General features: G+C 39.5%; 1 protein-coding gene across 1 annotated transcript in view; it reads left to right on the top strand.

Moving 5' to 3' along the window:
• Nucleotides 1–13,435, top strand: part of LOC119650577 (methyl-CpG-binding domain protein 5-like) — a 372,857-nt gene extending 359,422 nt beyond the window's left edge. Inside the window, exons 8-9 of the mRNA XM_038053402.1 lie at nucleotides 11,299–11,671; nucleotides 12,125–13,435. Of these exons, the coding sequence (XP_037909330.1) occupies nucleotides 11,299–11,671; nucleotides 12,125–12,473 (722 nt within the window). The 3' untranslated portion in view covers nucleotides 12,474–13,435. The remainder of the gene's footprint in view (nucleotides 1–11,298; nucleotides 11,672–12,124) is intronic.
• Nucleotides 13,436–14,422: the final 987 nt, after the last annotated feature.

Genomic DNA, 14,422 nt, shown 5'->3' on the forward strand with positions numbered 1-14,422 from the left:
CTACATTGTCGCAATATGGTGGTGCTAGAATGAACTTAAGGGGTTTTGCAGATAATCATTAGAAATTATAGTTATACACTATTATTAATTTTCTTTGAATAGATATCCAACAAATGTTATAACTAATACCGGCTTCGGAAAGTACTAACCGAAACTTTTCATTTGATACCCCACATGCCTCTATTTGATGAAAAAGAAAAGAACACAAAACAAAGAGGAGCCAGTGCCAAAACTGGCCAAAAAATTACGCGCTGGGAATTTTGATATTAAAGTTTCTCCTTGGTAAAGATTGGCAAGATTGATAGCGACGAAATTGCGCTAGTTACAAACCACTTTACACAACTGGCACAACTCAAAGAGGTTTTTTGATGGCGTGTATTAACATCCAGATATTGCTCCATCAACTCAAATCATTTTTTGAAAACAATGTTAACTGATAATAAGAAAGGGTAGTTTAGAAGAGTGTGCAAGGGAAACGGTCCGGGTCTCGATAAGAGGATTCGCCTCAAGCGATTTTAAGAGCAAAATTTTATCAGGTGTTTTTTAAACTCGTACCATGGAAACGGATGATAAATTCAGAACCGTGTTGTCGGTAATTCGACAATTAGAATGCATCTCCCCTACAAACACCCCTAGAGTTCGTCAAAAGTGAAGAAGTTGCGATTCTTCACAAAAATATGAGACCACACACATATTTGGTAATCGGTAAAAAAATATTGAAGTTTGGATGGGCGCACTCCTCTACCAGTATACTTTTCTAACTTTACGCCGCTAGATTTAAACTTGCTTAGCTCTCTCCAAAACTTCGTTAACCTGGATTCAGATGAGGCGGTAAAGCAACACCTTTTTCAATTTTTCTCTAATAACGGCTGGTAAATAATTATCGAACAAAAGGGAAATATATCTTTGTTTGACGTTTGTCCTTTATAAAAATACAAAAAAAAAATGTAATGACTTTTTACTCAGTTCGATAAATTCAGAGCCATTAGGCGAAGGCTCACCTAGTCAGATGTCATTAGCCCAGTTGAGGTGTATGTCCTCCATGTCCTCTGGTCAAAGCAGCTTGAATAAAAGATATGGGTGACAAACTGTGACCTGGCAAACTCTGCTTTGAACTTCAAATTCCTCTGACATTTTACATGGATGACATATTGCGCCATCATCTCTCGCTCTGATAATAAGTATTAGAGATGTACTCGCTATTAACACAATTGAAGAGCAGGTGAAACGGTGATCCAAACTCGGAAAGTCTTTCCACAATGATGCAGGATCATCCAAAGTGGAAGTTAGTCTGCTTTTTGCTGATCAAATTTTCGAGTTGTTTTTGACGCATTTGGGATTATTTTAGCTAATATCTTCGCCAAAGCAGTAAGTACCCACTAACCCCTCTTTAGAATCTTAACAATTATCCTCTTCTTTTACTCATTGGAAAAGATCTTTGATTACAAATTAGCAGAAATAATGACTGCAGGGGCTGCCGACAAAGTTGACGGTTATCACTTCTGTTTGGGGGAGCAATCCGTATACATATATTACTGTTGCTTGCCATACCACCCACAAGAAGTGTCTGCCGCTAATGTCCCTCAGGTTTACGACTACTTGTAAGCTCTTTCGTGATGCGTTGTATTGTAAAAAAAATCGATAAAAGTTGTGACAGCTAAGGCTTCATGCTCTAACGCAGTGGTAGAATTCCTTTCGTCAACATGTATGCCACGCTGTACTTCTGGTACATTTTCATGGTAATGGTGTTCCAGCGCGTCGTGCTCATCCTCAATCCCAGACATCAATAGAGCTCTTAGTTCCTTACGTTCATCGATCCGCTATCACATATCCGTCAGTCAGGTCCTGTGACTTCCTTGGCCGGTAATTTCGTTCACACCCGACGCCCTGTTTTACTGCAAGCAGACGTGTCAGCATTATATAATCAAAGGACGACTCCTAAATCTATCGCAACATAGTCAACCTAATCAAATGTTCGTTGCCGGTCAGTCGATATTCAATTAATTTTGTAGCAGGCTCTGTGCTTGAACAATGTGCCGCTGGTGGTGCGGCGGCCACAGACAGAAATTTACGAACCTTTCATCATTATTGTTACGGTCACCAAGATTATGTCGGCACATTACATGCCCATGCGGGTTGTTGTCAGAGCCACATTTTTGCATATATAGCACCGATCATCAGCAGTCAAAATCCTGTCAGAAACCGGCTTCCAGTTCATGAGAACGTGCCTTCACGACTCCCGATTCGCGTCTGCCGCCACTACGTTTATCAGTACAGAAGCATAGTTCGCGAGGAAGATGCTGCGAAGAACTAGAGAAGTAACCTGTTTTTGGACTTTTCATGGGCGATACAGCTTAGTCCCCTGATGTAGCATTTCCCACAATTTGCTGTTAATTTGTCTGTTTGCAATAAACTTCAGGGACGAGAGTGGTGTTTGTTGATGGTAATTCCTAGTGCGAGATACTTCTGCAGATCCACCAAATTCTAAACACAATTTCCTGAGCATATAGTAAACATTGCCTTTGTTATTAGAACCTCTTTGAAAAATGGGCTATTCTCTATCTAGTGTAAAAAATTTGCTTTCATATTTATCAATAAAATTGCTGATCAATTTATCCATCTATACGGAAAAGAATAATAATTGTTTCGAACACTGCATCAGCAAAATTTGGCTAGACGCAGACCTGTTCTCTAGGAATGTAACAAGTCCCATAAAATAAAAACAGGCAAGAACTGTCTATAATTACACAGACATGCAGAACTACCCGCTAATGAAAATCATAAATTAAACTCATCGGTTGCAGACACATTTTATTGGGATAAAAAAATAAAAAGAGATCCAAAGGACATCCAACAACTCTACTGGAAATTTCACGTAAATTTCACAGTTGGTTAACTTCTTTTTGGCTGTGGAATGGGTCCAATCCAAAGCCCTGGTGAATTGTTCATTGTCATCGTAAACTACTACATGTGAGAGACAATGGTTCAGTGCAGAAGATTACCATTCGTTCCTACTTTTTTATTGGTGGAATCCGCCCTGTATGCTGGCAGTGGTCATCCCTTTCCTAGGATTTTGTTTTAAAAATTTCATTGCGAAAAATCGAGTAAATGTAATTATAGAAAAGGTATTCTGTCCAATTGAATGCATGTGGTGGGCAAGGGGTTGGAGGAATTGTAAATGAACTTTTATGATTTATGGGCAAATGTAATTCGATGAAGGAAGTTGTGGAAAATGAGCAAACTGTTGTTAAAATTGAGACAATGAGATGATCGGGAATATCTGCAGCAAGAATCCCTGGCTTGGATTTCGGGTTTGCTTGTGGGTGTTGAATATTCATTCTACAGGATTGAGAGGATGCATACGTCGGTAATATTTAAATTTCTCATTTGTTCTACTCTGTCTTAATTTTTTTGTAGGTTAGCTTCCTCGCCATGCAGGTCATTTTTTGAAATCAAGAAAATTTGTTAAAACTGTGAGGATGGTTGATTTTTCAATCTGCAGTAAATGTGCTCTAAAGTCTGAATTCCTGAGCAAACCTAAAGCTGCTATACCATCCAAGAATTACATTCTGCTTTGTGTTTCAGGGATATATGCTAACCTCACTACTGATCGATTATAAATAGAGGAGTAGTTTTTTTTTAAACATACAAGGTACATTGGTTATTCCTGGAAAAGGGTTGCTACACCTTGATCGATTGATTATGACAGTTAACAAAGAAGTTCTATGTTGAGATTTGGCTTAGCCATAGTCTTTCATTCTTATGAGTGTGTACGGACAGATGGAAGAGTATAACCTTCAAACGGTGATTAATTTCGACGCCGATTTCGATATGCCTTCCATCACGATCATCCAAAATATCACTTCTAAAGCTGCTATTGATTACAGGCTAATGTGTTTGAACTGGAAGCCTTATAATGCAAAGAATGCGAACATATGGTAACCGGATGGATTAATAATAATAATAATAATAATCGTTGGCGCAACAATCCATATTGGATCAGGGCCTTGAAGTGTGTTAGAGCACTTCATTTAAGACCGTTACGGTACACTACAGTACACTGTAGGAGGCAATGTGGTCAGCATTGCGCTCGCCCGAGATTATTACCCTGATTTGACTCAGGTCGCAGCTGAGTCAACTGATATCCGATTTCAAATCACGATATAAATCCCACTGCCGCCAGCGAGATTTGAACCGCGACCTTCGGTACGACAGCCTTGTGCTCTAACTACTCAGCTATCCGGACAATCGGATGGATTAACATCTGGAAAATCAGAGGGTATATCAGCCATATATAACCCTTTTCGGAATTAAAAACAGTTTACACGAACAAAATCCACATTAAAATTAAGAATAAAAGACACGAATCGCATGTCCCTAAGGTTTTCAAAATTTTGCGGCAATAGGTGTCAGCGTAGCACTTATATATTCAAAGTGGTAGAAGTAGCCACCAGATCATATGTATGAACATTTCTCCAACATCTTATATGTATATGTGTAGTATCTCCAAATTACAAAATTGAAACCTTAGCCACTATACACAACTGTTTTTCCTCATAAGCAACTATAAAGTTCACCAAACTCATCCTCGAGACTTTGACGCCTTCCGTAATAAGACCTGCATCATTTCCGCGGGCCGCATCTTCCTTCACCAGAGGCGCTCTCGGACTACAGAGTACTTCCGCATCATTGGGATTTTTTTGGCAGCACGGATTGCTTCAGCGAGTTTACTCCTGATGACCTTTTCGAGTATTTCCCCAGCCGGGTCAAGCATTCACTGTGGTCGGTATACAGGTGGCAGCTCAAATATGGTCGTTGGCGGAATACCAGTTCATAAACTCCGGAATGCCATCAGGATCTGGTGCCTTCTTATTTTTCATGGTGAAAACTCCCTCTTCGGCTTTATGCGCTGTTGACATCAATATGTACAGACATCCCATCTGGGGAACAATGCCCGTACAACGCGAGCCATCTGGTCTTTCCTAAAAATGCATGGTTTCCGCAGAGCCCCGATTTTCTGGGTGATAAATTTACAACCAAATTTCCACGAATCTCTTCTCTGCCTTTATAAAGCATGCCTTCTCGCTGGCGTGTAAACGTTGTGCCAAACAGTGAAACTTATGCCACCCTTTCCGTACATTTGCGATTTCTGTCGTCCACCAGTGCATAGAAGGCTTGTCACTGCTAGGGCATCTGCGAGGACTTCAAAGGTTCTCGTTATCAGGTCCATCACTGAATTTGCGACAGCATCAGCTCTAAAGGTTCCAGTCCCGAAGTGCCCTCCAGTGCAACTCTGCCTGTTTCAATAGCTTCGACGAATCTTCCGATGTTCACCCCCACAACTTACCACGAGCGGGGCAAGCACTGGTTTGGTGCACGCCCATACTTCGAACGCGATGTACTGTTGATCACTTGCCGAGAAGTCTTCTAGAACTTGCCACCCGTCTACCGACGGTGCCAGAGATTTTGACGCAAAACTTACGTTAAGGATGGTTCTTTCACAGCTTGGAACGTTGTCGTGGATTCGGTGTTTAAATTATGAGCCCGGTTCTCGCCGTCATTTCCAGGATTAGTTTCCCTCTGGAGTCTGGGTGAGGCACGCCCCATTCAAGGGCCCTAGTATTAAAGTCACCACCTACCAGGATTCGCCCGCCCGTGCCCAAAACGCCGTTCTTCAAAATATCAACCCTGCGTGAAATGTCTGGTATCGTCTCATTGGGTGTTAGGTACAGATTAAAACAAGTTGGAATACCGGAAGCTCGCGCTTCAGGTATAAAGGTTTTGTGTTCATCTTATGTAAGAAACTCCAACGAACATTTTTTTATCCGTATATATGTAGCTACCAATCTAACATACTCCTTCAGATTTTTCCAAACTACAAGACATACGTGCATATTACAGCCATAGATATTATCCTCACCCTAAACAAACTGCCTATTTTTGAATACTGTACATATATATGCATGTATATACATTAACTTGACCAAATCGTGCGTTATGTTATCAATTACACCCATGCCAAATTTGATGCTTCTGGGATGGAGATAAGGGCTTGCCGGGTAAATTTCTAAAATGTGGAAATATATTATTATTTACTTGATTTGTGCAGATATAGGAACCGGATGTATTTTGAGGCCTAGATTTCGGCTAGATACACCATTGATTTTTCTTAGATTTTTTGGTTGGATAGGTTCTGAAAACGAGACCTGTTACCCTTTTTAATGGTTATATTTTGAGCCCTCACTTCCCTATGTGGCTACATTTTATAAAAAAAAATGTTGCACCCTCCATTGACATGAATGGGTAGCCTCCCTTAAACTCAACACAAAATAGCGCCACTTGCTGTATGTAAAGGGAACAACAGATCACACACTCTTACCAATTTTCGTAACAATGGTTCTAGCTGTTTCCGAATAAATTGGGTGTGACAAACAGACGGACAGACAGACATCGACTCGATTCTAATAGGGTTTTGTCTCTACACAAAAGCTTAAAAACGAATCTAGACAAAGTCATTCCTTCGGCTTTAGGCAACAGATCGAAGTCTCGGTGGCAGCGGTACCCAGCAAGTAGAGATGCCATGAAGTCGGATCCTTGTTCTGGTAGTACATTATCTTTGTAGACTAGCTTTGATATTAATTTGGACAGTATGGAAGATTGGCTTCCGTAATACGCGTGTCTAGTGTTTTTCGTTGCCGTCTTTTGCGCAAATTCGTTTGTTCAAAATTGTAATGGCCCATTGGGATGTTTTACATAATAGAGAGCCCCTTTTTGTTTGGATCATACTTTGTTTTTCACTAGTTTACTCTTCCCCTTAGCAGCTGACCCTATTTCTTGGAACGCTTCCTTCAAATGAAATAGTAAGGCATGATGTCAACATCAACAACATATGCTACTTGCTGTGTAAATTTGGTTACAGGGAGTTTCTTGTATCCACCGGGGTCACCTTTTTCACAAACAGATTCAAGAGAGTTGAAAAAAATGCGGGCGTGATCATCTTGTTGTTTTAGCTCTTACTTAACACGAAAGCTATGAGAGTGCTTTTCCCGTCTGTATTGCCGTTGGAAGAAATAACGAAATTATTTAAGAACCAATGTATAGAACAAAAAAAAAAAATTAAACTTAAAATCCAAGTCAAAATCACACTTTTCAATTAGGGGATGTTTTACTCCTCAATATTTTACTCCAAAATCTCAAGCGAAGTACAAGCAAATTACTAAGTGCCTTCACGATCCCGTGCTACGTAAATCGTATAAAAGAAACCAAGCCCATAACTGGAAATACCACAATAAGTTCCTCCGAGCCGGGGGTTTACCCTATCCTATTCAAAGGAAATTTCTTCTTCTCTGTCTAGGATTTGAAAGCAAAATGAGGACGGAACTTAATGGACAGACTTAGTACCTGACAGCCCGTTAGCCAAGCAAATTTTGCTTAATGATAACATCTCGCTACAGGTCTTACTTGTTTTTCATCAGCATTCAATCACAAAGCCCCACATTGCAGGACTTAAAGGAGTTCCGAGAATCGAAGCCTTAAACACAGTAATAACTGTGTGAAAGGAGTTGGACGGGAAAATCATTTACCACCTGGTTTCCAGCCCGTAAGGCCCCTTAGTGAAATCTATAACTTCATATCTTCCGATGAATGCAACATACAAGGAATTGGGCGCGATAGGTCTTTTGCGAAGCAAATGTAGGTTCATATGGGATAAAGTGTGAAACAAAATGTGTGGGAATGATCAAAGTGAACATTCAAATTTATTGACGTCACTAAACTATCAAACAAACCGATAAGTGGCGAATTTTAACCTTTCAAGTGCGACAGTATTCAAGCTTATAGAAAAGGAACTTATGAAAGACAAAAAATGGTTAAAAACGAAACCGAACTGTCGAGGCAAATTGCTCAGGGTCACCATTATCCAGGTTTCTGCATGTAGCGGATCAAAATATTGCTGTTGTGCAAGCAAAAACCACGCTGAATACCATAAGGAAAGGTAGTTTCTCTTATTTTCTTCTTGAAACCAAGACCAGGTCATAATGTTACTTAGCAAGAGTGGACCCTGTGTATCCCACTATCGTACGGAAGGTCGCAGTTCAAATCTCATTGGTCGGATATCAGTCGACTCAGTTACGAATAAGTACCTGAGTCAAATCAGGGTAATAATCTCGGACGAGCAAAATGCTGACCCCATTGCCTCCTATAGGGTACTATAATCCTGTAGTGTACCGTTATGGTATTGAATGAAGTGCTCTAACAAGTAGCGATCATGATGTGGGAGGGAACGAAGTACCAAAGCATTCGATCCACCTTGCCGAACTGGCCAGCGAACAATTTAGGCGCTAGTAGACTTGGACGAACTCACTTCGCCATGTTTTTCCGTTTGATTAAATGCCTCTGTTTTCGTGGTCGACAATATTCAACTTGGATGTCCATTTTGGGCATTCACAATGTAATGAGTCATTACAACTTCCAATAATACCAATATTAGTGAAAAGAACACAATTGATAATTTATTTCCTGAAGAATTTTTACCTTAAATTACTTCTCCCGATTCAATGATTGCCTTATTTGATTTCTGCTCCCTCTTTGCTTACGCACCTCTCTGGGTGGTTCGGTACAAAGAAAAATGTGTTAGTATGCCTTCTAGCCGATGTTTTCCGACTTTTGTGGGGTTGCTCTCTAGCACGCAACATACAAAACTACACGTAAAAATCTTCCGCTATTTCATGTTTGTTACAATTGGCATTTGCGGTATGTGCCAGTAAATCGCACAAATAAAAATCGAAGCCCCATTACGTTTCTGGCCGCTTCTTCTTTCTTTGGATCCTTTAGTATACTACTATCGGCTTCTAAACACGCTTTTCATGCACAAAAAGTCGTCTAGAATTGAAATGATCAATTCAGTTAATATAACTGTGTCTCAGCTATCTCATAGACCTTCAGTTCCGGACCACGACGTTATGTTAACTTGGTTGTTACCAACTTCTTTCTGACGGGCAGCTCAAATATATTTTTTTTAGGGAATGGGGAATCCTAAGTCACTTGGAGCTGGATCTGGCCAAATGGAGGGCAATTTGCTCTCACTTTTGATGGTCCACGGACTCCTCTTTTTGGATTTAGCACCAAAGATTCCAAAATTAAAACAGGGACGAAGACGGCTACGGTTTCTTACCAGGGCGGAGGCAACTTTTCAGACGCTGCCTCACTTCGCGTGTTAAACCCAAAAACCGGAGTTCGTGGATCATAAAGAGTGGGAGTAAGTTGCTCTCTATTTGGTCCAGTCCGTGTGCATGTGTCAAGTGCATCCTCAATCCCTAAACAAAAATTGTCGAGCTCCGGCTAAACTTTGGTACGAACTGTGGGCGGATTTACGTTGGATATTTTCGATTTTTTCTTTCTTCGCTTTCTGGCGATTTGTTTTAGTTCCCCCATCAATTCCACAGAACTTTCATGCCTTAACCGTTCTATGCCATGTAGTTTTAGGATGGTGCACTTGTCAGCTATTTTAGGATAGTAGGTTGCACTGCATGTCATAGCTGACAGTAGAGCATTCTGCAATGCTTGATCTATCCATTGGGCAGTTTTCCAACGTAGTTTCCATTTGCCCGGCATTGCAGCCATTTACTTCTTCTAAATCCAGAGCCATCTGGCCAGTGTCTATGATGAAGCGATTTTCCCGTGATGAGAAAACAGTCAAGAATTTGTGATTTGTGAACTCAAAGTCTAGAGTTTTCTTGCGGAGAGAAAAAATGTGTGTTGGAATGCTACAAAGTGGATTTATTGACGAAGTTGCAAAGATAGTGCACTAAGAAATTACGAGCGGCTTTGGGGATCGCATCAAGTTACAAGGCTCTAGGTAGCTTGATGCGTTGGATCGTAATCTTTTCATGCAGGCAGTTTTGTGGATAAGTTCTCAATTTTCATCTATTGCATTTTCAATTTTAGCCTAATTGTCCTCTAAGAAGTTTAGAATTTACTTAGCCATTTAGTTTATAATGACTCCTTCGCCAACCGAACTTAGGATAGTTTTTGAGGGGATGAGTAAATTTGTAGAGCAACGAATGGCCTTCAATGATGGATTGGTAGATGCAAATACGGGTGCTATTTTCAGGTCATTTTGGAATAGAATCCATTACAAATTGAACATCAACAAAACAGAATTAAATTACTGGATCCAAACAACAATCCGTGGAGGTCGTTAATAAGGACTTCTGAAGAAAATCTAAATTTGAACTTATTTTTGAAGAAAGAGCGATTTAAGCCACCTTTTACCTGTACATATTTTATAATCTGCTTTTGATTTTCACGTTATAAAACAACTAACATCAGGTATCGGTGTTTTCATGAAATGCATCCAAATTTTTAAACTCCTTACATGTACTAGCAATCTACGCATAATTAACAAGATCACAGACAATACATTTACTTGTTCGCTTAGGTGTTGGAGCTTCATTTTCGTTAGTTAGTTCAATATTTCAATATCTGTTATAACAATGGTGATTTATGTTTACCATCTCATCGTTTACATATAATGAATATTCGTATATATTTTGTGTTGTCCATTTTTCATTTTACATCTCATTTCATCAATAAAAGGAACTAAGGGAACTTGATTTTTCGGCATAAATTCTACTTGGCTCTGATTTGGTTTTGCTTCACTTTTACCCAATTTCGGAATGTGTGTGTCAGGGAGGAAGTTTGTGGAGAGTGATGAATTGAGAACTGGAAGTCCTCTTTTTAGGAATCAATTGGCAAAACTGTTTAAGCAGAATAACATTTTTATTTATTTAGCCGACAAGAGGAATCTCCAGTGACAGATTCGCTATTCTCTCTTCAGTTGACTGAATATTTCTCAATCGACGGACTTACTAATTAAAATTATCGATGAAAATATCGATACCAGTTAAGGGTAAACTTTACCCCCAGTCATATGTTCATCTTGCCTATATATAACTTAAAAAGAGCAGGAGTTATTTGCTTTTCTCAGAAGACATTGCTACTTCATTCAACTGCTTCCCTAGGTCTGTCGATTACACAAGAAAATGGAATAAATTTTCCTATCGGGGATAGAAGGGAACATAAAAATTTCCGAATGGAAGTGTATAAAGTGAAGCAAAACTCAACTGTGGCCATATACTCATAGGAATCAAGTTTTTCACGTCCATCTGCCTAAACCTGTTCATTTTAACATCTGACTCAAACAGATAGTTCCTAAAACTCTCAGCAACATTAGCTAGAATCCCTTTATATATTTGTTGTAAAAATTCTAAACAATCCATCGAACCACCCCCAATTTAGAGTCGCCATCGAATTCACCAACTGCTTCATCGACCTCTTCAACTTCTTCTTCGTTATCTTCAGCACCAGTTGGCGGACAACTTACTTCTGGCGGCATTTCTTTAGGTAACAACAGCATCGGTGGAGCCAATGGATTCAATGTAGGCTTGCCATCGTTCAGTATTGGCCAATTAGTATGGGGTGCCGCACGCGGCCATCCGGCCTGGCCTGGAAAAATTGTCAATCCACCGGATGGGGCATGTACACCCTCGGATTCGACCTGGGTTCAATGGTTTGGCGGTCGATCGAATCCTGAACTTGTTGGCATTCTAAGCCTTAAAACTCTTTCTGAGGGCCTGGAGGCGCATCATAAAGCTCAGAAGGATACTAGAAAGTGAGCACAATAATAAGAAAATAGACTTTAGTTTCTTAGGATAAAAAAATGTTTTCTTTAAGAAAAATCCGCTTCATTGAAAATCAATCGGATCAGTAAGTTTCTAATCGAAAGTCGAAGTGTATCTGATTTTTTCCGTTTGTTTTGAAAACTATATTCGAGTTTTATTTAAAGATACGGCAATGCTACTTTTTTCCAGATTTGCTTTTATCTAGTTTGCGTAACTCTTAGTTTCCTTGAAAAGAAATTTGGATTATTGGCCAATTCTAAGATTTTGTTTAGTTTGATTGATTAGATAGTTTAAACATTGGTTTTGATTCAGTTTCAAAGTTTCATATTTCAAGCAGAGTTGAAATCAATTCGAATTCACTTGTTCTGAATTGAGGTCAATTCGCTTTTCCTATTTTCACTTGCTGAATTACTAATGAGTCGTCTTGACATCATGCTTTTTAGGAGCCGAAAATTGAATCAGCAACTTGAACGTGCCATACAGGAAGCAATGACCGAATTGGACCGAATCTCGGCTATGGCCCAGCCCACATCAACCACACACGGTGTAGCTACCACACCGGGGAAAAGCAAAAGTCGTGGGCGACAACCGGCCACGAATTCAACGATAGGACACCAAAGAACTAAACCTATTAAAATAGCTCCTGCACCTCCTTGTACAAGTTCCATTCAACAACATCAACAACTACAACAGCACCGGCAACAAACCTCCAATCAACCCCACCAGCATCAACCCCAGTCGCAAACTCACCAACAACACCATCCACATTCGGCGACACAAACCAATAAATGACCGGAAACCTCCGCTCTCTCATGGTCGTTGCAGACTTTCACGTTGGTAATACACAACTCGTGAACTTGCAGGATACAATCGAACGGAGCAGCTTTTGGGTCGGAAAATGCGATTGGTGAAGCTTTGTCAGGTTTCAAAATGGAGGCACAAGCTTCTTTGCAGGTATGCAAGGATTTGAGGCAGGCGTGCATTGGATGCACGTCCTGAAACCTTGCTTCCGATCCGAAAGATGCACACCCTGCCAAGTTCAAGGGGAATTAACGTGGCAATGGCCATGAGAGGAGCGTCTTTTTCAAGCATAATTTATCGCTTTGTTGACACCGCTTCCTAAGTGAGGAGACAAATGAATAACTAGACGTATAAAATGGAGAATACATTGTTTACTAGTATTTAAGTTTTGTTATTGCTTTACATCCATAGTATACACATAAAGCAAGTAATGATTTCCCCTTTTTTAACTCCCCAAAATATCTTTTAGCTTGTTATTGCTATCCCTACACCACTTGTACATATTATGAATATAACCTTATTAATTTATTCTACATTCTAGAAAGTGGCTCGATTTCGTTAGCTTCCAAAACACAAGTTTGCATTTGGTATTTTATGTTTTATAAGAACTGACAATAACTAATTCAAAAAAGGCACAGATCATTAAGCGCTGTAAAGAGCTGTTTAGCGAACATTGTATAATAATTGAGAAGATACTTGTATCAAAATAACTATTGAACAGACGATAATGGCAAGTATGTGTACGTAATTAATAGTAGCATGTAATGGTGATGTTCAAAAAACTAATTTATATGTCGTGTATTAAAAACAAAGAAACAAAACTGTAGACTTAGGACTAGGATATTTTAACAAATATAAAAAGTTAAGTTAGAAGATTGTTTTCTAGATGTAAACATTTTTTCTGGTAGTTTTTAAGGATAATGATGAAAAAATAATTATTATTATTTTCAAAACTGAAATATGTGTCTTTGTTTTCTGTCGATATCTTATGGTTACGTGAATACTGAGGCTTCGAATTGGTAAAGGTAAATAAACCCCTGAGGTTTCCTCTCTTGAATTTCTTATCCACGTTCCCAAAGGCCTAGTATTAATAGCAAACACGGTTACCGTGGATTAATTTAATTAAATTGCGTAGCGTACTATAGTGCGGTGTAACATTTTTCGACACATCAAATTTTGTTAATTTTTACCAAATTTTTTGGTTTCCGCTAGGATTATGTAGTTGGCATTAGAAGTGCCCTCACAGTTATTAATTAGCGAAATTTATTTGAAAATCAATTTGTTTTTTAGTTACCATATTTTTTGTTAATTTCGTTACAAGAAAATATCTTAACTAAATAACTAAAAAATATGGTAACTAAACGGTTAAAGGGTAGTATAGATCCTAGCGCGAAATGTGGACTGTTACACACGATGGAGCATAAAACCTGGACAACACTTGCTGTACCATCATTTACAGCTCTACTACCAAACCCTATCTCCACCTTCACGTGGTGATTGCTTAATGAAAAACTCCAGATGGAGAAGAATAAAGGCGGGCTTCCCACGCTTAAAAACGAGACGAATTGTATCAACTGGGCCTTCAAAATCGGGGTTGGATAGGGCTGACAACCTTACGTGGAAAACCAAAGTTATGGAGCCACGAATGGAGACTCGGATTGGATTGACAATAAAACGACGAACCTGGCAACGAAAATGAACTAATTGTTTGTGCACTTTCTCATCGAATGTGCGCTCCCTCTGCAGAAGCTGCCAAATAGCTAGCCCATACGCTGTCCCAATATAGGGCTGATGTAGCAGCGTTACAAGAGATGCGCTGGAAAGGGACTGGTTCCCTGGAAAAAAGCCACTATACCATATACCATAATGGCCATCTGGTAAACCATGTGCTCGGAGTAGGTTTCCTAGTCAGCCAAAAAATGAATGAATGAAAAATGATT

This window comes from Hermetia illucens, chromosome 3 (assembly GCF_905115235.1).
Source record: "Hermetia illucens chromosome 3, iHerIll2.2.curated.20191125, whole genome shotgun sequence".
Taxonomy (NCBI): Eukaryota; Metazoa; Arthropoda; class Insecta; order Diptera; family Stratiomyidae; genus Hermetia; species Hermetia illucens.